Source organism: Cucurbita moschata, unplaced genomic scaffold, assembly GCF_002738365.1.
Source record: "Cucurbita moschata cultivar Rifu unplaced genomic scaffold, Cmos_1.0 Cmo_Scf00003, whole genome shotgun sequence".
NCBI classification, from domain to species: Eukaryota; Viridiplantae; Streptophyta; class Magnoliopsida; order Cucurbitales; family Cucurbitaceae; genus Cucurbita; species Cucurbita moschata.
Genome location: NW_019268519.1, coordinates 587,550 through 611,461, shown reverse-complemented (window position 1 = coordinate 611,461; position 23,912 = coordinate 587,550). Strand labels below are relative to the sequence as shown.

Sequence of the window (23,912 nt, the reverse complement as noted above, 5' to 3'; positions counted from 1 at the left end):
TAAATAGAAGCAGAAATCAATACCTTTCATTAGGAAAAGCAACGAGATTGTTGAGTACAAGGAGAGCTGGGAAGAAGTGCCTATGATATCTACTTAAGAGTACATTTGACATTTTGTGGACTACGTATAAAGTATTGTTATGAGTCTATAAGGCAGCCATGTATACAGGAACGTAAAAGAAACGTATACTAGCTCTCTCCCTTTCTGATAATCCAATGACCAAGTGAAAATTGTCATCCCGTGTAGAAGGATTACGCCTTGCAAGCCTTGCTGTCATTACATACTTCATCCTGTGCAGAAAACGCCGAATGTATATGCATATGTTTATAAAGATCAATCATTCCTCAACCAGAAGCCGAAGATAAGCTTGTTGTGAGAAAAGGATGTCCAAATTCCTATTTTAATTTCATGTCCACTTCTAAGTCCATAAACAAAAGATAGGCCAAAGAAGAATTCTTCATTTCTTTCTTGTGAGAAGCTCATTCTTGTTAAGTTAAAACTGACGAATTCATAAAAAGCACAAAAGTTTACCTTGTTTTTCTTTCGTGCAACCAGAATATCTTCCAGCGGTGGCCGACCTGAAACCATATCATAGTGACAAAGAAATAGGATCACAACCATGCTGTAAAACCATCAAGAACTTCAAGACTCGTCAGTTTTGTTAATGCAGCTACGAATTGATATTTGAAGGAGTAGACAGCATTTTGAATTCGTCAAAAAAACGCACTTATGTGGATAGTTCCCAAGTGTGGAAATCCATTAACCACGCAACAAGTTCTAGGCACAAGAAGACTGCTATGGATGTAAGGCATACATAAGGAGTTATACTTTTCTTTCTGTACGCAAGCCATTTGGGGTCTCATATACACAGAAACTATATTATCTAAAAATCTCACGGTCATGTTTCACCTGTCAATTGAAGACGATATTTTGCCCAGAGACCATATACAGCATCCGCTAATGTTCCAACCTGTGGAAATAAGTTGTTCATAAGCAACAATGTGACGGCATTGAGAAATCAGTGTCCTGGGATAAAAATTGAGCCTGGTGGAGCAGATAGATGAAAGCTCAAATAAGTTCGAGAAGACTTACTGGTTCATATTTTGTAACCGCATATACCCATCCAAGACCAACTTGTTCATAAAGTCTTCTAAAGACCTGCAGAAGAAGCACGGTAGGGGGAAAACAGAGACAATCTATCGAGTAAATCTGTGTTCTCAAGGTTGTCAAGCATCTAATATTTGAACAAGATATGTTTTAAATGATCAACGGATGAGAGAAATAACAAGCTCGAGGTTGATAAAAGCCAAAATTTTAACTACATCACATGGCAGGGAAAAGGTGTATTACTTACAATAATCGAGTTGCACAACGAGCGACCCAACAGAAAACTATGATATAATATAATCATGATTTTATAACTGAATTTAAGAACAAGAAAAGGAAAAGGAAAGGAAGGAAAAAGAGGAGCATACTTCCACATCTCTGACCACGGTACCATCTGCAAGGATAGCATGGATTCTTCCCATAACCTGAATGACAATGGAATGTGTAATACTTCATAATTGTTCCTTGGAGACTGAGAAAAAAAATTGCCATATAATAAAGTAACTAATACTCGTTTGATTTCTTTTTGGTCCAATAACAACCACTTTTTCTTAATAGAAAAATTTGTAAAGACACTACACATTTCAATAGGTCCTTGAATTTCATAAGTGCAGACTGAGGAAGTAAATGAGAATTGTAATCACCCAAGCCTACCGCTAGCAGATTTTGTCCTCTTTGAGCTTTCCCTTTCAGGCTTCCTCTCAAGGTTTTAAAATGCGTCCGCTAGGAAGAGGTTTCCACACCCTTATAAAGAATGTTTCGTTCCCCTCTCCAACCAATGTGGGATCTCACAATCCACCCCCTTTAGGGGCCAGCATCCTCGCTGGCACACCACCCGGTGTCTGGCTCTGATACCAATCTGTCACGACCGTATTTTCATCACGGTTCGATTTCTCGAAACCTCGAAAATTGGGTCGTAACAAGAATAATGATGGATCGATAGTTCATGGTGTTAGTATTATTCAAAATCAAGTAATGTTAGTATTGATTGTGATTCTTCTTCCTGTTATCGATAATTCATGATATGGCGCAATCAAGCAATGTTCAGAAAGACAACAGGAAGAAGAACCACAATCAATACTTTCAAAATTAAGATAATTGATCTATCAATATTCAATCATTAAGAAACCAGAAATAAAATGTCATACGGTTTCGTAGTCAAGGCCCTGATTTTCTTCTGGGGTGTAATCATCTGAACTTATGTCAACAAACTTGATTGTGCCATATCGCTTATTCCTCTCCCTCAGCATATTAACCTGGCAGTACCAAGAACTCACAGAGAATTAGATACAAATAAGGGCATTGATCAACAATTTTAAAAGCCAAATTCTACTAAGAGCGATTCCATAGGCTAAATTTAAAAGCAAACAAGATGGCTCGGTACAACCTCACGCATGCAGAGTGGGCAATCTCCATCATAGAGCATTTTGATCTTCCAACTTTCAGGCGATCGTTCTCCATGCTCTCTGTTCGAAGAAACAGGATCTACTGCAGATTCACTTATAGCGCAAATTTGGAATTTCAATCCTGCATTGTTCATCAATCTTCAGGGAGATTATGGTGTGCTGTTTTCCGAGAGAAGCTAATTTCATTGAACGAGACTAATCTTTAGACAATACCACCCTAAACCCATTAGGTTTAAAACCACGAGTCAATTTGCAAAAGGCGCACACATGAACATGCAATTAATCTCGCCATTTTTCTTCTCTGGCTCTAGCCATTCAAACAGAAGTCTATCATCTTGTAAATGACTCGCAGATCTTTAATCGGAAAAACAAGTAAAAGGATCGCGAATAGAGAGGCAGGGCGAATGAATCTTACGGGGTTGATTGGTCCGAAATGCGGAGAACGATTGCGGAAGAAGCAAAGGAGTGCGATGGAGGCGGAGGTTGGGAAGCCGAGAAGTTGATAGCCGAATTGGATTACCGATCCTTCCAGCAAACTTAGATGCCATGGCAGTGGCAGTGGCAGTGGCAGCTGCTCCAAACGCCATGCTCTAGCTTTCTCCTCCTGTGGTTTGCATTCGAAGTCTTACGCCAGGGTGAAGCTGATTCTCACCCTGCTTCCTCCTTGCATGTCTAAACGCGTGGCCATCCACAATCCACTTGTATTTCAGCGGCAGTCTGTGGTCTTCAAGTTTATCGCTAATAAATATTATTTTAAATTAAAAAAATAATATTTTTTTTATATAATTTTTTTTACCGAATATAATAATTTATCTTGTTGAAGTATGTCGTAATCTAATAGAAATACGTAATTTTAAAGTGGCAAAATTGAAGGCAATTCATATTGCGTTAAAGTGGCTGAATCCATTTCTGTTTGCAGTGAAAGAAGCCCACTTTCCCTTCAGGTTTTTACATTACCAAATTTCTCCCTCATCTCACCATCGCAGCTCTCCTCTTCCTTCTCGCATCTCCTACTCAGGAACAATGGCGTTTTTGCTCAACAAAACCGCTCTTGCCTCTCGTTTCCGATCTCAATCCCAGGTTATTTCTCCTTCGATCGCCTCTTAGCTTATTTTTTTCTTAATCGTTTTTTTTTTTTCTCTCAATCAATCTCTTGAGTTGTTTGGTTGACCAACAGGTGGATCCTTCATCACTCTCGCGCCGTGGATTCCACGTCGAGCCAGGAACTCGTGAAAAGGCTGTAAGCATGTTTTACTTTCTCCTTGTTAATTGCTATCTTTAATTGTTCGTGTAGCGGTTTATTCCATGGTTTGGGATATTAGTTCCTTGTAGCTCATCGCTGCTCCATTATGTTAATTGATATCTCATAATTATATGTTCAGTTTTTCTTGTATGGCTGGTAATCTAGTTCCTTTCGCTTTATTGTATTTGAATCTTTCGACCCTAGTGTAGATGGAAGCTTTTCGAACCTGTTCGAACTCCTGTATTTAGGTCTAGGAAATTAGAGGGGATGGGAGGTCGCCGTGCTGTTTTCTTAACTAATGTGATCCCGTGCTAATGGCCTGAAACCCTGGTTAAAAGTGATGTGTTCATAGTATTGGTGAAAATTACGGGTTTGCTTTGCATTATGTAGTATGTTCTCAAACTCAGCATGTATGATTTCCGTAGCGATACTTTCTTAAGCACTATGTTTGAAAATATTTATTCCTTGCATCACACGAAGAACATTCCTCTACACGTGGGTAAATAAATATCTATCTAATTTTTTGTTCGCCTCTGGCATTTGTGTGAGGGAATTTAGTTGCTAAGTATGTGATGCAATGAGTTTTAATATGTTGAATGTCTGCAGTTATTAGCTGAGGACCCTTCTCTAAGGCGGTTCAGATCACACAAGAAAGGTGTCTCTAGAATCAAGAAAATTGGAGATGTTCTGACCATTGTGGTTGTTGCAGGTATGAGTCTTTTTTCCATTAAATAAAATACTTTTCTCTTTGTCCAGTGGGTCCTTGCTGCTATCTGCTATTATCGCAACATTGATGTGGATGGTGTGTGGCTGAATGATCTTTTGAGTGATGTATGTCATTACGAGATTTTCATATCTTTGCAAGCTTCTTAGAAATGAGAATTGGCTTTCGGCATTTCAAACTTTCCATGCTTTTAGCCAAACCTAGTTTGTTCTTTCCTAATTTTAGGATTGTGGCAACTGCCAGATTATTATTAGTGCCTTTTAGACTTCAGTGGCATTATCCTTGGGTTCTATCCATGATACAGCTTGCTAACAACAGGTTGATTGAGACTAAGTAGCTATTTTTTTCTGTTTATTTAATTGGTGTGCCAGCTTTTCAACTTTAGTAGCTAGTATGAAAGATTTCATTTTAAGTTGATGATACTTAGTCCTAGTAATTGAATCAAGTGGTAATTACCGAGACAAGTGGCTTATTTTCTTCACAATTTCTATACTCTACAAAATGTTTGTGTAGGATGATGCACTGAGCTAACTGAGTTCATAGATGAACATTTGATCTCCCCCACAAACTTTATTTCCATGAGTAGAATTTGGGTAGGGAAGTTAATTTGTCCATTATCCAAAGGAGAAATTAAAAATTTGTAAATTTTGAGTGCTTCACATTTGCACCTGGCTATGTTATGTGAATTGGCATGATGACATGAGACATCTCTGATTTCTTGTTTTTGCCGTTTCTACGCCCCAAGTCATCTTTGGTCATTAGAAGATTCTTTTTTTTTTTGTACAATGTTACCGTCCATAACAACTTTGAACTTTGTTATAACTTAAGACAACATTCTACACCATACTTCTATCCCCAAGCATGCCAACCTCGTCTTTTCTTTGAAGAGACTATTGATCAATTTTTATGAGCTATTTTTGTACGGCAGATTGTTGGTTTCAGTTATGGAGCATGTTCAACATAAAATGATGCTTCCATAAAGATATACGTTCTTCCTGAAATTATTTTGTGAAGGTGGTTAAAAGGAAAGAAAATATTCTTGGGAATGAATGCTTCAAGAGCTGTTTTATGGGTCATTTGGTTGAAACTAATGAAAATTTTTTTAACAACATACATAGAAATTCTAGAGGAACGTGGTAGATAATTTGAGAGAATTTAAAGCGTGTAACCTTCCTTTGATCAAAGTCATATAAACGTTTTGATAAGATATCTTTCTATCATCATGGGGGCTTTCCTTCTCCTTAATCTCCCCATGCTTGATGGTAGGAAGGCTATCTCCTTGCCTTTCTTTGTATCTCTTCTGTTATCTTGGAATGAGATTTTTGTCTCACCCACCCCTCCCAATAACAAGAACTATAATAATAATAATAAAAGAAAAAAAGAAGCTGATCTTTGTTATTTGTATGTTTTTCAGGATGTTGCTATGAAATCTATGTAAAAGCAACCATGCGAGAAGAAGCTCGACAGGCAGGGACTGCTAGCGGAAGCACATGATGGAATTAAGAATCCAGTGGCAATTAAAATGTCCGGCAAAAGTTTCCAATGCTTTCATTTGTTTGCTAAATAAAGGTTGTTTTTGAAGCACCATTCTGTTAGGTTTTAATCATCAATAATATTTTTTGACCTGAGACTTTGGATCATCCTAAAGGGATAACAGGATACATTTTTATCATTATGAGCACCTTTTATAACCTTGTGTTGCCTGCTCTTTAGTTTGAAATCGAATTGACATGAAGGAGGGAGGTGAGCTGAAACTATTGAAGATTGTGAGAGATGGGATTATCCTTGAAAAACTGTTAGAATGTTGAATGAAGAATTGATATATTCAAATTTCTTGAAAAGAAGATTGGACCCACTGCATTAGCAGTAACACAACACCCACATGAACAAACAATTAAAAATGAATTGAAAAATACAAGTAAGATTGGTTGGTGTTTATTATTGATATGATTTGAAGTATAAATAATGCCCAATACCTAATTCTTGACAAGCTAGACAGATGCTTTTGGTTTATTTCTTTCATTTGTTTGGTATTATTATTTAAAGCCATGTATATATATATGCATATACCCAGTGGATTAGGTGATTTTCTTATTTATAATTATCAAACATTTAAGCAAAAGAAAAGGGAATAATTCCAATTTAGTATAGTCTCATTTATATTTTTGAAATAGGACAATAAGAATGGTGGGTGGGACACATCAATTCAATTCCTCTTCCAAGAAAACCCCATTCCCTTTCTCACTTGAATCTAATGTGGAGAAGATAAATAGTATATAATGCATTATAAATGATGGAGCAAAGGTAGAAACTGAACTCAAACTTCCAAGTTAATCTCTCCATCAACACCGTACCGAATTAGAGCGGTCTAACAAGGAAGAGTCTTTGTTTACAGCTTCACATTCTAGTGCCTAATCAGATGATGAGAAAATGCTGACATTTGCTCTTTGGTAGTCCATTTCGAGTCGGTGGTTGTAAGATCAAGCACGGATCAGAAAGTCTCAATTGAAGTCCTATGAGATCCGACAGAAGACAAAGCATAAGTGAAAGATGAAAGCATTGTATGGTGGAGGATGAACGGAATTGAAATATGATCGAACGTTATGAAGCAAAACATCCTAAGATTAAAAATTCACAAAATTAAAAAAGAAATAGTAATGATTTAGATTCAATGAACGACCCGATAATGAAATTGACACCTTGTATTTGCATAAATAATTAGTTAGATGAGTTTATGATATGTCAAATCATGAACCACAGTACTTAGAAAGTTGTCATGTATAGATGCATTTCTTATCTGTCACACATTTGATTGCTCAAAGACGGAATTTTTTATTCAAAATCCTCATCAATTGTTCATTCAACAGATCAGATCATCCCTCAAATTTTCTCATTAAAATAAACTTGGCTCTGAAACATAACGTATATGGCAATAAAATTGCATTAAAACCCACATTAATCCACTGGTTGGAGCATAATATTCAACTTTTGTGAGCAATTAAAAGCTATGAGACATGAAAAATGATGAAGTAAACGGCTGTTCAGTGGAGAATTTATGTTTTTGGTCAAATCTTCAAATTACCCATTGCTGGAAATTTGTCAGTTTGTCTGTATGAATAAGCCTGAGCTGTAATCTGTGACTCAGAATTTTCCAACTCTAAAAAGGGCAAAGGAAAGCTCCTCTGCTTCTTCTTTCCCTTCCTTCTTCTCAGCCTCGTAGTTCAGTTCAGCTCAAATTCTTCTTTGAAAATGGCGTTTTTAGGGACAACCCAGAAGTGTAAGACATGTGACAAGACTGTTTACTTGGTTGATCAGCTCACTGCAGATAGCAAAGTCTATCACAAGGCCTGTTTCAGGTGCCACCATTGCAAGAGCACTCTAAGGGTAAATCTTTTGAATAGAATAGATCCCTAGATCCTATCCCTCATACTCAGTATCTCTAATTGATATCAAATGATCCTTATGCATACCTTTTATGGACGGATTCTGTTTTTTCTGATACTCGGATCTATATGTCTTAACCAGTACAGATATGCATAGGTGCCCGTAACTTGAAACGATTCTGTTTTTTCTGTGATTGCAGTTGATCAATTACTCTTCCTTTGAAGGTGTTTTGTATTGCAAACCTCACTTTGATCAGTTGTTCAAGATGACTGGAAGTTTGGACAAAAGTTTTGAAGGAACTCCAAGAACTGCTAGGAAACACAGATCTACTAATCAGGTTTTTCATTGCTTCATTCTTTTAAAATCACTGCTTATGAACTGATACCCAACTCCTTGGTGTTGGTATTAGTTTATGAAAGTTAAGCTTTTGACTTAAATTTGAAGGGCCAATCCAATAGCAAAGTGTCAAGCTTTTTTGCTGGAACTCAAGACAAATGTGTTGCTTGCAAGAAAACTGTTTATCCAATTGAGAAGGTAAATGGGCAATAATGAAAGGGTTCATGACTTTCCTTGTTTCTTTTTTCTGTTTTTCTTGTCATAGAATGATAAAGTTGGAAGTTCTAAACTGGGAAGGATAGTTGAATATTGTCTTTTAGGTTCTTTTCCTACCGTATCAGATAGAAAGCTCGAATCCATAGTCAGTCCACTCGACGTCACAAATAGAAATAAGAAAATCTGGGACAGGGTCAACGATCACTCATGTCACTGGCAACACGACGAGCTAGAATGGCTTTCTTTTCATCCCTTTGTGTATTGCATGTGACAGAAAGAAGTGAGATCGTGAGATTTCACATCTGTTGGGGGAGGAGAATAAAGCATTCTTTATAAGGGCGAGGAAACCTCTTCCTAGCAGATCTGCTTTAAAAAATCTTGAAGGGAAGCCTGAAAGGGAAAACCCAAAGAGGACAATATCTGCTAGTGGTGGGCTTGTGCTGTTACAAATAGTACTAGAGTCAGACACCGGAAGATATGCCAGCAAGGACACTGGGCCTCAAAGGGGGTGGATTGTGAGATCCCATATCGGCTGGAGAGAGGAACGAAGTATTATTTATAAGGGTGTGGAAAGCTCTCCGTAGTAGACGCATTATAAAAGCCTAGTGTATTTGCTTTAGTAAGAATTTGAGGTCTCTTTGTTTGGTTCAGGTGGCAGTAGATAGTAAATTATACCACAGAGGTTGCTTCAGGTGCTCACATGGAGGATGTGTGATTAGCCCATCAAACTACATAGCACATGAACATCGACTATACTGTAGGCATCATCACAACCAGCTCTTCAAACACAAGGGCAATTTCACCCAACTTCACAACCATCATGAACATATTAAAGGGACTCACTAAGAACACACACACCACTTCACTCACTTCAGACTATAACCTCTTTTCATCCTTTCATTAATCAGTTTTCTTTTTGTTATATGTGAAGGAACTTACTGCTTTCTTTCATCTTATTGTTATGTATCGTTTTTAGTCTCACGGTTTTAAAACGCGTTTACTGGGGAGAGTTTTCTATGGAATGTTTCGTTCACTTCTCCAATCGATGTGGTATCTCACAATCCACCCCCTTGGAAACCCAGCGTTCTCGCTAGCACATTGCTCGGTGTCTTGTAACGGCCCAAGCCCACCGCTAGTGGATATTGTCTGCTTTGACCTGTTACATATTGCCTTCAGTCTCATGGTTTTAAAATACGTATACTAGGGAGAGGTTTCCACACCCTTATAAAGAATGTTTCGTTCTCCTCTTCAACCAATGTAAGATCTCACAATTCACCTCCTTGGGAGCCTAGCGTCTTCGTTGGCACACCGTTTGGTGTCTGCCTTTGGTACCATTTGTAATGCTCCAAACCCACCGCTAGCAGATATTGTTTGTTTTGGCACGTTACATATCGCCGTCAGCCACATGGTTTTAAAACGCGTTTATTAGGAAGAGATTTATGCACTTTTATAAGGAATGTTTTGTTCCCTTCTCTAATCGATGTGAAATCTCATCCAAAATAACAGATCCAATAAATTATGAGATATATCTTGATATGCCTCATAATCTGTAGAACAGGAAGTTAATGATATTTATTCTTCTCCTCCAACCTCCACACCAGAAAGAGAAAAACACGTATCAGTTCTTTTTTTTGCTCAGTTGATAGCGGAATTATAACCTTCAAGTCCACGGTTAATAAATAGTCTTTCTTGGACTTTCCTTTCAGGCTTCCCTTCAAGGTTTTAAAACGCATCCGCTATAGAGAGGTTTTCACACCCTTATAAGGAATGTTTTGTTCTCCTCTCCAACCAATGTGGGATCTACCCGGTGTCTAGTTCTGATACCATTTGTAACAGCCCAAGTCCATCAACTGTCAAATGTTGTCCTCTTTAGACTTTCTCTTTCGGACTTCTCCTCAAAATTTTAAAACACGTTCACAAGAGAGAGGTTTCCACACCCTTATAAGAAATACTTCGTTCCCCTCTTCAACCGAGGTGGGATCTCGCATAAATCCCATATGAAATAGTTTGACATAGGAATGGATACCAGGTTGGCCTCAATTATGTTATAGCACTATAGCAGTGCACGAGGGGGCTGTCAAATTCACCACTAAATCTCTTCCTCATTTTGTCTTTGGTTTCATATTGTGTGCATGCATGCCAACTCTCCCTTTCCCTTTTTCTTACAACTAACCTATCAACTAATCTCTTGTTTATAGCCTTATCAACAATCCTTCAAAACAAATGCGCATGTTCTTGACGTTGATTGATGGTCTATGTTCAAGAATAGTAAGAACGAGCATGAAGATGCGCTTCAAAAGAATAATCATTAGCTAAACAGGTCGAAGATGGAGATTATACTACTTGTAGAGAATCCGTTTGTGAGATCTCATATCGATTGGAGAGAAGAACAAGTGTCAGCGAGGATGTTGGTCCCCGAAGGTAGTGAATTGTGAAATCTCACATCGGTTGGAGGGAGGAACGAAACATTGTTTATAAGGGTGTGAAAACCTCTCCCTAACAGACGCAATTTAAAAGAGGACAATATCTCATGCCGTCTCTTCAAACCAATCATGCCGTCTGCTAACAAGAGCCGCAAGATCTGTCTCATTTTAGTAACATCTTAGGTAGTTTAATCCACCGAGATTTTGAGCTATCCAATGCCAATATGTCAGTCAACAAACCACAGTTTCTTGGTTGCAGTCATCAAACATCCTACCACGTCTCCATAGTGTTCTTGAGATTCATCCTTTTCTTCAGCAACGCCCCTACTACACTCGCACATTTTCTATCAACATCCAACCTAATTGCACTCTGTTTCTTCTCAAACTTTTGATACTCACCTTCAATATTTATAGCCCCAACCCCTTCAAACATTTTCTTGATCCTAAGTGTGAGATCCTACCTCGATTGAAGAGGGAAACGAGTATCAGTGAGAACGTTAAACTTCAAACGAGAGTGAATTATGAAATCTCACATTAATCGGAGAGGAGAACGAAGCGGGGATGGACTCTTACAAATATCACACTAGCCCACGTCCTAAATTTCCTTGGATTGAAGTAAGGGGGGAATTAAAAGGAAAAGTTCAAATCTGAAGGACTTTTTAAAATCATGATGGTTTGGGCATTGAGGAATATTCCCCTTGTTTTAAATAAAAAGATGAAGTTAATGATTGTATGAGAGTAAAAAATAATATAAATAAAGTGGGTAGTGCTGATACATCACATCCCAATTAGGTCACAATTATGATATTTAACTGTAGCTATGCACGAGGGGCACTGTCACATTGCACTAAATCTTTACTCATTTTGTCTTAGGTTTCATTACTTGCATGGACTTGCTCTTTTTTTTAATTATATCTTAACCTCTATGTTTCAAATCATTTTACCAAACTATTGACCCTACAACATTTGATTTTCTTGGTAACATTTAAACTCCAAACAATCATAGCTTTCCAACTACATTTAGTGGACACAATTATTGATCCATTTTGATTAGTTCCAAGAAAGTATGCTGGAAATGACTCATTACCGTACAATGCTAGCTAGCTAGCAAATCCACGTCACTTCAACTGCGCTCCCGAGTTGTAAGCTTTAAAGAACTCGATAGATGAACCCTGCAATGTAACTCAACTCATTTTAACATTTATCTTCAACTATAGAATTAGAGATTCGAATATGTAGCTCCACATGTTCTTGAACACGACAACAAAAACAACAGAGTAGAGTAAGCACAATCACTTGTCTATTCTATTCTGCTAAAACAGATGAAACAGAGTGGTAATCAAAACAGAGCTCTCATTTTGCACAATGAACAATAGCCATTACTGAAAAGGACTTGGAATTTACAAAGATGTTACCCACCCTGCTTTTCCTATGCACGGTTTTATGCTGTTTTGCTTCCAGATCTGCTCTTGAAGGAATTTCTCTTCTTGAATTAAAAAGCTCATTTGGCTTCTCTACTTTATTTGTTTTCACTTTCTCCAGTTTTCTGCTTTTTTTTTCTTTTTTGTCGTTGTTGTTGTTGTTTTTTTTTTTTTTTTTTTTTTTTCCTCTTTGGAGAAGTTTAAAGACCCTTGGACAATCTGTGCCACCCTGTCTCTCAATAGCATGTGGGAAATAGGGAACATAAATGATTAGCTACCGGCTTCTGAGATGCTATGTAATGAAGGTTGCCATGTTCTTGACCTGGCTATGGCCGAGGTTGTCGATGTACTTGTTCTTGGTCTGTTGTTCTTCTCGTGTTTGGTCGCCTACAAAAATTATGCAGTCGTTTACAAACAATTATAATTAAATCAATCGTCAAAAGAACTCCCTTCAAAGTTAAGAATTGTTTTGATGTTTGTTAAAAAATTCACCTGAAAAGGATCTTCAGATACAGATCTTCCAGCTGCGGCGGCGGCTGCTGAATCTGAGCCTCTGGCTGCACGTTCTTTCCTCCTCCCTGCCTTCTCAGCGGCTTCTAACTGGCTTTGTTTAACCTTTGCTTGTTTCTTTGCGGATAAACCACTCATAACCTCTGAAACCCACAAAGAAAATGAAGCCATTAATTCAAATTCAGACTAAAAAATTAAGAGATTTCAAGAATTTTATGGGTTGGATATGAAAAACAGACAGAAACAAGAGGAAGAACGGTGGTAGATATAAAACTCACCTTTAGAAGTGATGAGCCTGTAAACTTGGCCAAGAACAAGCGTGTCAGCTGGGCGAAGAAGCTTGATTCTAGTTAAACGAACCGAATTACTACTGGCTTCATTCTCCTTTTTCTCAACCTTGCTGGCTTCATTCTCCTTTTTCTCAACCTTGCTGGCTTCATTCTCCTTTTTCTCAACCTTGCTGGTTTCATTGTTATTAGAACTTTCATTCGGTGTAACCATGGTGGTGGAGATAAGAAGAGCAACATAATGACCAGGATTCATCTTCATGATCTCTCTAGCAGTCACAGGCCAATATAGTTTGTCAACTTTCCCACTTGGGTGTTGTATCACAAGTGTTGCTGCATCAATGGCTTGACAATTTCCCATCTCTCACTCTCTCTCTCTCTCTCTCTCTCTCTCTCTCTTCGCTGCTGGGAATGAAACTGTGGGAGAAGAGGATAATGAACAAACAAAAGGGGAGGCCAAGGAAAGAGGACCAATCTTTTTTTATAGCCACTAGAGATAGAGAGGTACTCATTCACCAGCAGCTTTAACCTCTTATCTATTCAATAGATCTTGGGGTTAAAAGGGCTACTCAGGTGACAAAGAGGGGCAACATTGTCCAACAAGTTATGATGTGTTGAGATATGATTGGGTGGGTGGAGGAACAGGGGATTTGGTGCCAAAGGTGAAAATACAGCTTCAAGTCTTGATATGTGCATTACATGATGAATACAGTCTCATTGCTTTGCTTTCCCCAATAATTTTCTCTTTTCAGTTTGGTTTTTTTTATATCCCCCATGGAATTCTTCAAAGTAAGACTACCACACCACTTTGTAAATGAAAAGGAATCTATGAATATTAATAAATGAAATGGGGATGGAAACATTTCGAATGTCATGCTCTCAAAGTTATGATTCAACAGGACCACAAAGAAGACAAAATTTCCCTTCACAAAATGTCAAAGATTTCCCACAGCCCCAAAAAGAGAAAAAAAACTTGAATCTTCTACTTCCAGTGGTTCTTCTTGGATTACACAACTGGGAGTAGTTTTCATGTAGCCCACAAGAAACAGACCAGAATTGGAGGTGAAAATTCTTGTGGGCGCCTCTAAATCCAATCCCTAACCCCATCTCCTTCAGAATTTTCATTCAAAACAGTAAAATAAATCATAAAACAGAGCAATTAAATAAGTTCCATAGCTTCCAAGAATGAAACAATCAAGGTTGAGAAACCCTAAGCGGAACAGTATAATGAGTGTTGTCGCATCAAAGGGAAATTCAGACAGAGTCTCAACGTTTTCTCCTTTTTCTTTTTTGGTTAGGTATTACATTACGAGCTCTTTCTATTCATTACAACCATCTCCCTTTCAAAAAGGAAATTTACCCTTTTCACTAAAGCTTCCATCTGCCTCAGCCTTCGCTGCCAAAAAGCTTCTTCTTCTTCTTCTTCTGGTTTTTTTTAACCTAATTAAAGGATTTTCTTATGGATTGTAATCATGCTTAGTAGGAACCGTTGTTGGGCTTGTTTAATCGATCCAGGAAAAATGAAACCCTAATATTATAATCCATTAAAAGATCGATGCGACAAAATAAAGAAAGCTTACCCGATTTGAAAATGGCGCTTTCAAAACACAACATTCTTGGCAGGCATTCGCCAATATCATGGAGGTCGTAAGATTTAAAAGAAATTGTTGTCGTTCTCCGGCTGTTTGAATTTGGATCGAAACTGTTGTTGATTCAAACAAAAAATAAATGTTCTTCCAAGTGGTAGGAAGCCCACTCACTTTTTCTTCAATTTTTTAATAAAAATTCTTATTTAAAATATATTATATATTAATAATTAAAATATTATAAATTATAATTTTATTTTTCAAAATTTCAATTCATAAATATATATGGACAGTGTTATAATTTGTTCTGGTTAAAGTGTGGAAATCTCTCCTTAGTAGACGCATTTTAAAATCGTGAAGTTAACAATAACGAGCTAAAACGGACAATATGTACTAACAGTTGACTGAGCGGTTACCTAATTAAAACTTTAAATTTGAATATATTAATTTAAGTAGTGGAAAGAATAATAGGGTGTATAAAACTTTTAATAAAACTTGTTATTCAAAGAGACATGACCCTTAAATTTGGGATATACATTATGCTTTTATGGAAAGAATAACTGTCACATGCGTCAAATTTTATTTTCAAATCACCCTCTCACATGTTGAGATGTACCTTTTTATTTTATTTTATTTTTTTATCTTTATTCATTATAAAATTAAAGATAATTTATTTTAATCCCTAAATTAGTTGCATTCATGCCTTAGATTTCCTCTTAATTTAAATTTATTATCAATTTTATTTATTAATATAAAAAAAATCTAAAAAATACTCATTCCTCTCATTTTTTTTTAACAGAATTAGACCGTGCAATATTTGAGGATGGGAGATTCAAACCTCTAACATGTTAGTCGATGGTATATTATGTTCACTTTAGCTACAACATTTAACGCGGACGAACCCAGATTTTTGTGTCAATAATGTGAGGCATAACTTTGAAGATGAAGAAGTTTGATTGGTCAAAGGCTTAGAAACACTATGAAGAATGGAGGCATGTGAGGGTTAGGTATTGCAAAAGGAATGAGATACAACAAATATAAATATCTTCCCTTTTTTTGGTGCACATAAACAAATAACAAATGAGTGGGTTCCATTTTTCTTCTCCTCCTTTTCATGAATTTAATACCTTGTTGGAGCATTTATGCACTTTTTCAACCAAAAATTTTCAACCGTTCTTTCCATCGGTACGTTTATTTCTACCAACCACACTAAAAAATTATATAAATTCGAGCGTTGTGAAACTTGTTTCTTAACATGATTCAAATAGATATAAGATATGGAGAAAAAAAAACTGTGAATCGAATGTCGAAGGAAATAAAAGTTTTCTTGAACCGTTCTTCAATGTGACAAGCGCTCCAAAAGTTTTGAATTTGATTGAATGTTTGTTTTTTTTTCCAAAAATCGTTTTCTTGTTTTGTTCTTTCAAATGAAAAGCATTAATTGTGTAATTTGTCTGTCACATCCATATGTGTGGTTCATAAGGAACGGTTGATATCGAAAATTGATAGTCTGGAGCAACAGTGGATTTTTTTTTTTTGAGTGAGAGCGAAATGTGCCAGCAAGATATGAGTAACTAACACCAGTGTGGTTCTAGATCACGTGCACTGTAATACTATATAAAGTTTGGAGCGTAAGTTCTATTCCATTACCATTTTGATGATTTCAAAGGAAAATTAAAGCGTTTTTTAAATTATTAAGAGAGAGCTCCCCAAATGATGAAAATGTGGAATATTCCATGTGGCCCTTCACTTTCATGCATAATTGTCCCTTGGGTAGTAGGGTAGCTCAACATGGCCTTGTATTTCAGTGGTTGACTTGTCAAAATGCACCCTTTTTCAATCTTGAATTGCCCTCCCACCTAAGACTTAAATGAAAATGAATGGCCTTCAATTGTTAGATGCTTCCTTTGTCTGTCCACTAGTACCTAAAACCGATAACCCTCCCTTTTTCGGTTGCCCATTAGAGTTCAACACGTGCCTTATTCTCAACCTGTTTGACCTCTTAGCTGATAACGTATACCGTATAATCAATTAAACTATACTCAAGTTGCATATTCTTGACAATTTGGCATTTTTTTACTTTTTACTATACATTATGACAATTTGCATCACCCCATTGTGGCACGTGTCGCGCCTTGTGACACGTGCCCTGTTCTCAGTCTGACCTCTTAGCGGATAACATATATCATAATCAATTGAACTATACTCGAGTTTGAACGGATGTTTGTTTGTTCATAGACACATGGAAATCCACCTCTTCGTTGGATATACAAAAGAGCAAAAGCGAAGCAATGAAATGAAGTTATTAAGGTAATCCTATATAGAAAAGAAACTATCTTATACAGCTGCTACTCGCAATAAATTAACAAGACAATGAACCCAATCTTCTCATTTTCCACAGACCCATTTAATGAAGCAGCGGCAGCAGCAGCAGCATTGACAGAGAGCCCAACAAATCACACAGATGGGAAATATTTGTTCAAGTTGAAGGGCAGAGAGTAGAACTCTTCGCTCCTCGTATCGCCCTTGAACGATTTGAACTTAGCCCACCAGTGTTTGCCACGGTCTTTCTTGATCGCGTCGCCCTTTTTGTGCAGTGTGTTGTCCAGAAAATATGCAATGATTCCAGCAACGAATGGCTCAGAAGAGAACGGGACATTGACCATGTCGTTGAACTGCAGAGAAAGAAAAGAGCGAGTGTTGTCGTAAGAATTTAACATGTGTGGTGTAGAGCGGTGTAGAGCTCGTAAAAAGACGAGGGGAAGTCCGTTCTTACCCATCTTGCATTTGTGTGGACTGGACCAAAGCCATTAATGGCTGTGTACTCATTGAAGTATTGTGGCACAGAGAGTCCCAGGAAGATGGAGAATCCTAATATGAACTTTGTTCTGAAGCTGTTGAGGTTGCAGAATTGGAGGTAGCTTAAACCTCCCATGCCTGCAAACAAAATGAATCAGTTCCCGACCAAGATAACCCGAAACTTACACCTCTGGTTATCGACCAGTTTACTCGAGACAGATGCATACCGACATATGCGAAGAAAATACAGTATAGAGCTGCAACAATGGGGGCAGGAATGGATGCAAAGACAGCTCCAAATTTCCCTGCAAGCCCACAGATGAAAAGAACAGATAAACAACAATTTTAGCAGCCCAACTCATGAGTTCAGTGCAACAACCCAAACCCACTACTAGTCGATATTGTCCTCTTCGGGCTTTCCCTCAACATTTTAGAACGCATCTGTTAGGGAGAGGTTTCCATACCCTTATAAGGAATGCTTCGTTCCCCTCTCCAACCGATGTGGGATCTCACAATCCACCTCCTTGGGGCCCAGTGTCCTCGCTGGCACACCACCCGATGTTTGGCTCTGATACCATTTGTAACACCCCAAACCCATCACTAGCTCATTGGCTTTCCCTTAAAGAACTTCCCCTCAAGGTTTTAGAACGTGTCTGTTGGGGAGAAGTTTCCACACCCTTATAAAGAATGTTTCGTTCCCCTCTCTAACCAATGTGGGTTCTCACAATCCACCCCCTTGGGGCCCAGCGTCCTCGCTGGCACACCGCACCATGTTTGGCTCTGATACCATTTGTAACAGCTCAAACCCACCATTAGCAGATATTGTCCTCCTTGGACTTTCCCTTAAAGGACTTCCCCTCAAGGTTTTAGAACACGTCTGTTAGGGAGAGGTTTTCACACCCTCATAAGAAATGTTTCGTTTCCCTCTCCAACCGATAAGGGATCTCACGTGCAGACTACAAAGCGCACTTATATCTGTGTGTCATATTAGAAAGTTACCAAGAATGGAGAAGAAAATCATGAATCCAGCGGAAATTTGTACAACCCTTCGACTTCCAACTCGGGTCAAGGCGAGGAGACCAGCATTTTCACTGAACACAAAAAGTAAGAGAAAATCTTAACGGGACGAAAACAACTTTTGTACTTATCGAAGTAGACTGTTGAAGGCAGCAAAATTTTCCGCTAAACTCTTACACGGACACCGAAGATCCATTCACAGTTCCGAACAGCCCAGAAAGTAGAATTCCAACTCCCTGCAGAAACAATTGCACAATAAGTTGAAGGGGCCAGATGTGATACTAGTCATACAGAAGGCATAATAGCGCCTATCAAGGCTTAACAGGATCCCATCCACCTCTTCAATCATCTTAAACGCCTTTGTTCGGAATTATTAGTTTGTCAATGAAATTATGCCGTCTCCCAAAGCTATTTTCGAGTGGCCAAAGCCTCTCGAAAGATTAGTGGAGGTAAGCCACAAGTATAATGATAGGAGTAGTGCCCCTAATACTCGATTATCTTTGAAAAAAACTAGTATTTGTGTCAGGTACGAGCTTGATGACGATGATATAGTGTTCGTTTACTTGCAACATCCCTATTACATCGTCACCCTTCATCTTTCTGGCGGTCCTTAAATACTACCAATATGCAAGAAAAGAACTGAAAGTAGATCAACTCTTGGACCGCTGAAACTTCGAGTCACACAGATGTGAAAGCGCCTCTTTCTCTATAAGAATGGTGCGTTCCCGGGGAGGGGAGGGGTATAATGAAATGAATCTATCAAGATTAGAATATGAGACAAGTTATATCTATAGAAGGCTCTCATAGAACATAGAAAAGATCGGTCCGAAAAGTGCATTGTTGGAACTGGGTTAGAACACCATGTGGCTCGATCTATATTACATAGATAAGCTAGTTTTACATTACCTGCCAACCAACACCACGGCTGAGAATCGAGGGCGGCAGCTGAGTGGCACTTGCATATCTGGACGCAGCAATAAAGGCACCAGAGGACTGAAATTGACATGAGCAGAGAAAAAAAGTATTGTCAATTATAACAAAACTACCTTTCAGTTTTCGAAGACATTGAAAATTTTAAAAACCAGAAAACGAAGGACATAGACGCTGAAGAAAATAGGAATTGGATGAATTCATGGGTCAGTAAACAGAGCGATCGTTGAATTGGGAAAACGAAAACAACCTCGACTAAAGCAACGAACGACGCCATCATCATGGCAAAGGCTTCACCGGCATCAAATGAAGGTGCCCCCCATTGAAACGGATATGGAAGTCTTATCCTACAAATGTAAATTCCGAGCTAAGTATATTGTTGATCCCATCAATGAACTAATGATAATGGCACACAACTAGGAAAAGTTAAGTTTTCGACTCTTGAGCAAAAATTCAATGCACTTCATGCTCCACATATCAACTTTAGCAGGTCAAAACTCACCATGGAGCATTATCTATAAGCCCCGAGCGGTCGGTTCGGCAACTTAGTTGTGTTTTAGGTGGTGAGCCTTTGTAAGCCCCTCCTACGGTTAGTAGGTGAGCATAAATCCAAACTATCACCACACAGAAAATGACTGCAAAACGATCGAATATGTGTTTGCCAGATTTGATCACGTGAGGCAAATACTGCACAAAAAGCATACGAAGTTTATAGCAAAAGAAGATGACTTTACAGAAAGTGTCAATAGAGGGGGAAGAAAGGTAATGATATCTTCTTTGTAAGAGAATCTAACTCGAAAGAGAACCCTGAATATGCGTTGCTTGAACGAAATACCTGTGAAACAAACACCAAAAGGACAAGCTCTGGCAGTCCAATTTCCACACATTTGGCAACCTAACATCCGAGGCGAACGTCAGATTTCTTGTAGTGAAAAAGTACTCGAATATGTAATTTTAAAAACGAAAAGAACAGAGAAAGAAACTTACCCCGGGGAAACCCAACTCGAAAAGCCCAAAGCCAACTAGAGAAACCAACGGCACAGCTGAAAGTGGGCTAAGAAACCTGAAAAATGGAAACAGCGAACAACGTGAAGCTCGAGACTTCCAAAGGGGACAGGTCACGAATAAAATGTTCCGATAATTATACTCTTCAAGGGAAAATTGTAATGTATCATTCTTAAGAAGAGCTCTATCTCAAATGCAACTTCAATCTAACAATAGCTTAATAACTTCGAAAAATGAAAAAAATTGTGAGTTAAGTTCTTGTGCCAGCAACTCGTAATGACTCGAGTGTTTCGTGCTTATCTACAGTATCCTTCATAGTGTAGACCGAACCAACCTTGCAACATTGCGCCATAGACCGCTAAAGCCCAGCACAATCTGAAGGGTTGATGCAACAATGAGCGCACCCTGGATTGCCCGCATTATCTTCTTGAATTTCTGAATGAAGCAGCAAAGCAACGTCAATGACCCCGTACGAAATAAGCAATTATTTATCATGTAAGTGATTATGATCCTCTATTCTGATAGTATATGTTATAACTAGTGAAGAAAGCTTTCACTAATTAAAATTAGTCACAGATAGAAACAAATGAGCATTTCTCTTTCAGCATGAAGCCCTGCACTAGCCATTCATCAGATTGACCTATACGCAATTCAGTTAAAACCGAGAAGGATTTAGTTTACATTACATCAATAGGATCAGCTGTATCAGAAAATCGACCGGCAAGGATGATTGAAATGGTCGTTGGTACAAAGGTATACGACCCTCCAATCACAGCGGGTAACCGAGTTCCAAAGAACGATTGTAGCAACGTGTTCAAACCAGCAACAAAGAGCAAGGTTTGGATAACCTTTGCCTTCTCCTCCTATAAGAATAATGAGTTACAGTCACATGATTATAAGGGACCTTCAAATATTGATGTACAACAAAAATTAATATAATTCAAAAGCTTCAGGCCTCACAAATCCACCACCCATCTGAGGAACGAGAGAAGAAGGAATAAGAACGGTCGTGCCTAACATCACCAGATAATGTTGAAAACCGAGAAGTATAGCTTCCGCTGCATCAAGGAAAAGATTTAAGAACAAAATGTATGAGGTACATGGTGGTACTAAATGAAAAAACAACCAGAATCCATAGAAATGTGAAAAAATAGAACGATCAACCCGTGAAACGCAATAAATAACTCAATTGATATGCTCAAAACTGGATTTCAGTACCCATTTGAAGTATGGTTAAAACAAAAAAGGGGAAAACAATGGCCAAAAACAACATTTGTGTAAAAGATGTGAGCATAGAAATGGCTAGCTGCTTTCTGATCTCGATTCGTCCGCGGACAAATAAAAATATGATATCCAAACAGCAAAATCTAACAAAACATAGAGGGAAACAGTTACTTTCAGCAATTAATACACAGTGGTGTGTTCAACAATTGGAAAGTATTCTTGCAGTAGGCTGTTCCTTCTTTTGTTTTAATGCAATCTCGTTTCTTTTCAAGAAACTACAAGAACTGAAAATAGCTTAACCAGATTCAGAAGAATCGAACTGAAACTAAGTTCATTATGGGTAAAACAAGGCGAATGTTCTGAAAGATGCAAAAAGGAGAAACTCACGCCATGGTGGTGGACTAGTGATGCAGTAAGCAACGTTGGGTAGCTGATCCTTGGGTGGATGAGCCTGTGGTTCCTCTACTTTTGCACCTCCGGCCATGGTTCACTCTACAGCTTTCTCTGCTTGAAACAGCCCCTTCTTTCTTCCCCAGAAACAGAAATTTGCTAGAATCTGTACAAGAAACACAAATCTAAGCAAAACCCACCTCCGAAATCGTCCAAAAACAAACCCCCAGATGAGGGAAATGCGCTAATCTTAGATGACGGCACACAAATGTGTGAACAGAACAGAGAAAACAGTAAAAAACATGAGGACCCAGAAGCGTAAAACACTCACATGCACCTCCACAAGAATACTAGGTGGAAAAGTTATAGATGGGACTCCACACAATAAAATAAACAGCACAGAAACGATAAGGTAGCCATGGCCGATAAATGAAATGGAAAAGAAAAACATCAATTCTAGTAATTACCCACAAATATAATTACAAAAAAGATGTGTAAAAGTACCTTTTAACAATCTTTCAGAAGCAAAATCAAGTGGGAAAGCTTTAAAGTCAATACACCATTAACCCCACACCCTAAAGTTCACTGAAAAAGTTGGAAACGGAGGGGGAAAAACCCCAAAAAATAGGTTGAAGCAAAAGAACAGTCCCAGAACTGAACCAGCAGCGGCAGCAGCAGCAGCTTAAGAGTTAGCTATGCTGTGATTTTGAAGCAGGTATGAAAGATGGGATGATACGATAAACAAAAAAGAAACTGCATATACACTGGGGTAGCTGCAAAGTGGCTTTTTCCACCTTCCTCTCTCTCTCTCTCTAACTTTCTCTCTCAAGAAATTCCTCCATTTCTACGCACCCTTTTGGCATTTTCTCCCAGATTTAGTAAATTCATGTCTTAAGAACAGTCATTAGAGCAGCTTACTTCCTTCGCTGTTTCCACTTTAATATACATCTGATTCACCAGCACGCCATAAACAAATTCAATTAATCTAACACCCAAAACGACGTCGTTGCTCAAACGTCCAAAACCACGACGTTTTAAATGAATCCAAAACGACGTCGGTTGCTGAACTAAAGAGATTAGGCTTTTCATCAATTATATATAAAATCTCTCAACTTTATAAAATTATAATATTCTCAAAAATAATTTAAAACTATTAATTTATTATAATGTTATACCAAAAGAATATCATTGGTTTATATTAAATTTTTAAAAAAAAAAATTCAAATATAATTCTCTTCTCATTTAATATCCTATGAAAATTTTAAACGTAATATTATGATAATAAGTATTTTTTTTTTTTTTTTCAAACATATAATAAATATTATGCCAATCGCCCTCTACGGGATTCCCGAACACGCAGAAGAAAGAAGGTCAGTGTATTACAAAAAGACGGTAATGCCCTTGGATGGATGTAGGGTTGATACCCTAACGAGTGCAAATAATTGAAAGGGTAATTTGGAGATTGGGAGAGTGGGGATCACGTGCGAGGTGTAACAAAGGAATATCGGGCGGGCCTGGAGTAGGGGCACCCGAATCCACAAAAGCCAGCGTTGAAGAGAAAGAACCCGCCGACAAAATTCCCACATCCCTATTTTTCCAAATTTTAATAATCCAATATAAATAAATAAAAAGTCGAATATACTTTTATTATCATTAATTATATAAATCCAAAAATTAATAACTCTCTAATCAGCATGCGGGATTATATTTTAAGCTAAATTATAGTTTCATCCCTACGTTCATAAATTTTATAATTTATTTACTATTTTACTATTATCTTTTTATTTTTTTTATTTTAAATTAATTCATATGGGATAAAAAAAAAACAAAAAATAAATAATTTTATTACCCATAAGAAATAAAAGAGTAAATATATACACGAGACGTATCTTGTCAAACAACTG

The 23,912-nt window shown here is 37.8% G+C and overlaps 5 protein-coding genes across 8 annotated transcripts; 2 read left to right on the top strand and 3 right to left on the bottom strand.

Moving 5' to 3' along the window:
- On the bottom strand, positions 1–3,197 carry LOC111432094 (uncharacterized protein At5g50100, mitochondrial). Its single transcript, XM_023068895.1, has 8 exons — positions 2,929–3,197; positions 2,495–2,634; positions 2,256–2,363; positions 1,476–1,532; positions 1,093–1,158; positions 910–970; positions 532–578; positions 1–290 (listed from the first exon to the last, which is right to left on the bottom strand). Exons 1-8 carry the CDS (start codon positions 3,098–3,100, stop codon positions 252–254), a joined length of 690 nt encoding a protein of 229 aa, XP_022924663.1. The 5' UTR covers positions 3,101–3,197; the 3' UTR covers positions 1–251.
- A 198-nt stretch (positions 3,198–3,395) lies between these two features.
- On the top strand, positions 3,396–6,171 carry LOC111441204 (succinate dehydrogenase subunit 7B, mitochondrial-like). Its single transcript, XM_023078174.1, has 4 exons — positions 3,396–3,593; positions 3,691–3,753; positions 4,363–4,465; positions 5,895–6,171. Exons 1-4 carry the CDS (start codon positions 3,537–3,539, stop codon positions 5,972–5,974), a joined length of 303 nt encoding a protein of 100 aa, XP_022933942.1. The 5' UTR covers positions 3,396–3,536; the 3' UTR covers positions 5,975–6,171.
- Positions 6,172–7,420: 1,249 nt separating this feature from the next.
- LOC111440927 (LIM domain-containing protein WLIM1-like) lies at positions 7,421–9,391 on the top strand. The gene is made up of 4 exons (XM_023077760.1): positions 7,421–7,864; positions 8,064–8,201; positions 8,309–8,398; positions 9,068–9,391. The coding sequence occupies exons 1-4, from the start codon at positions 7,730–7,732 to the stop codon at positions 9,260–9,262; spliced, it is 558 nt and encodes a 185-aa protein (XP_022933528.1). The 5' UTR covers positions 7,421–7,729; the 3' UTR covers positions 9,263–9,391.
- Positions 9,392–12,122: 2,731 nt separating this feature from the next.
- On the bottom strand, positions 12,123–14,727 carry LOC111440926. 2 transcript variants are annotated; one of them, XM_023077758.1, is made up of 4 exons: positions 13,227–14,727; positions 13,049–13,196; positions 12,753–12,913; positions 12,123–12,647 (listed from the first exon to the last, which is right to left on the bottom strand). In XM_023077758.1, the coding sequence occupies exons 1-4, from the start codon at positions 13,416–13,418 to the stop codon at positions 12,531–12,533; spliced, it is 618 nt and encodes a 205-aa protein (XP_022933526.1). In that variant the 5' UTR covers positions 13,419–14,727; the 3' UTR covers positions 12,123–12,530. The 2 variants fall into 2 exon arrangements, with proteins under 2 accessions (XP_022933526.1, XP_022933525.1); XM_023077757.1 differs by having other exon boundaries at positions 13,049–14,723.
- A 2,130-nt stretch (positions 14,728–16,857) lies between these two features.
- On the bottom strand, positions 16,858–22,927 carry LOC111435024 (nucleobase-ascorbate transporter 6). 3 transcript variants are annotated; one of them, XM_023072340.1, is made up of 15 exons: positions 22,513–22,927; positions 22,006–22,174; positions 21,355–21,452; positions 21,081–21,257; positions 20,729–20,829; positions 20,377–20,452; positions 20,225–20,284; positions 19,892–20,076; positions 19,640–19,736; positions 19,366–19,452; positions 18,637–18,695; positions 18,442–18,533; positions 17,670–17,747; positions 17,420–17,580; positions 16,858–17,318 (listed from the first exon to the last, which is right to left on the bottom strand). In XM_023072340.1, the coding sequence occupies exons 2-15, from the start codon at positions 22,100–22,102 to the stop codon at positions 17,100–17,102; spliced, it is 1,587 nt and encodes a 528-aa protein (XP_022928108.1). In that variant the 5' UTR covers positions 22,103–22,174; positions 22,513–22,927; the 3' UTR covers positions 16,858–17,099. The 3 variants fall into 3 exon arrangements, with proteins under 3 accessions (XP_022928108.1, XP_022928121.1, XP_022928112.1); XM_023072353.1 differs by lacking the exon at positions 22,513–22,927 and adding an exon at positions 22,340–22,467; XM_023072344.1 differs by lacking the exon at positions 22,513–22,927 and having other exon boundaries at positions 22,006–22,323.
- Between the last annotated feature and the right edge of the window lie 985 nt (positions 22,928–23,912).

Excerpts from the sequence above, each read along its gene's own strand:
- LOC111432094 (XM_023068895.1), bottom strand. The coding sequence starts at position 3,100 with ATGGCGTTTGGAGCAGCTGCCACTGCCACTGCCACTGCCATGGCATCT. Across the intron at positions 1,159-1,475 it reads CCGTGGTCAGAGATGTGGAA|GTCTTTAGAAGACTTTATGA; the intron begins GTATGCTCCTCT and ends CTTCTTCTGCAG. Across the intron at positions 971-1,092 it reads CGGTTACAAAATATGAACCA|GTTGGAACATTAGCGGATGC; the intron begins GTAAGTCTTCTC and ends TTATTTCCACAG.
- LOC111440926 (XM_023077757.1), bottom strand. The coding sequence starts at position 13,418 with ATGGGAAATTGTCAAGCCATTGATGCAGCAACACTTGTGATACAACAC. Across the intron at positions 12,914-13,048 it reads CAGGCTCATCACTTCTAAAG|AGGTTATGAGTGGTTTATCC; the intron begins GTGAGTTTTATA and ends TGTGGGTTTCAG. Across the intron at positions 12,648-12,752 it reads TATCTGAAGATCCTTTTCAG|GCGACCAAACACGAGAAGAA; the intron begins GTGAATTTTTTA and ends TAATTTTTGTAG.
- LOC111440927 (XM_023077760.1), top strand. The coding sequence starts at position 7,730 with ATGGCGTTTTTAGGGACAACCCAGAAGTGTAAGACATGTGACAAGACT. Across the intron at positions 7,865-8,063 it reads ATTGCAAGAGCACTCTAAGG|TTGATCAATTACTCTTCCTT; the intron begins GTAAATCTTTTG and ends CTGTGATTGCAG. Across the intron at positions 8,399-9,067 it reads CTGTTTATCCAATTGAGAAG|GTGGCAGTAGATAGTAAATT; the intron begins GTAAATGGGCAA and ends TGTTTGGTTCAG.
- LOC111435024 (XM_023072340.1), bottom strand. The coding sequence starts at position 22,102 with ATGGCCGGAGGTGCAAAAGTAGAGGAACCACAGGCTCATCCACCCAAG. Across the intron at positions 19,453-19,639 it reads CGTTCGTTGCTTTAGTCGAG|TCCTCTGGTGCCTTTATTGC; the intron begins GTTGTTTTCGTT and ends TGTCAATTTCAG. Across the intron at positions 17,581-17,669 it reads TATTTTCTTCGCATATGTCG|GCATGGGAGGTTTAAGCTAC; the intron begins GTATGCATCTGT and ends TTTTGTTTGCAG.
- LOC111441204 (XM_023078174.1), top strand. The coding sequence starts at position 3,537 with ATGGCGTTTTTGCTCAACAAAACCGCTCTTGCCTCTCGTTTCCGATCT. Across the intron at positions 3,594-3,690 it reads GTTTCCGATCTCAATCCCAG|GTGGATCCTTCATCACTCTC; the intron begins GTTATTTCTCCT and ends GTTGACCAACAG. Across the intron at positions 4,466-5,894 it reads GACCATTGTGGTTGTTGCAG|GATGTTGCTATGAAATCTAT; the intron begins GTATGAGTCTTT and ends TATGTTTTTCAG.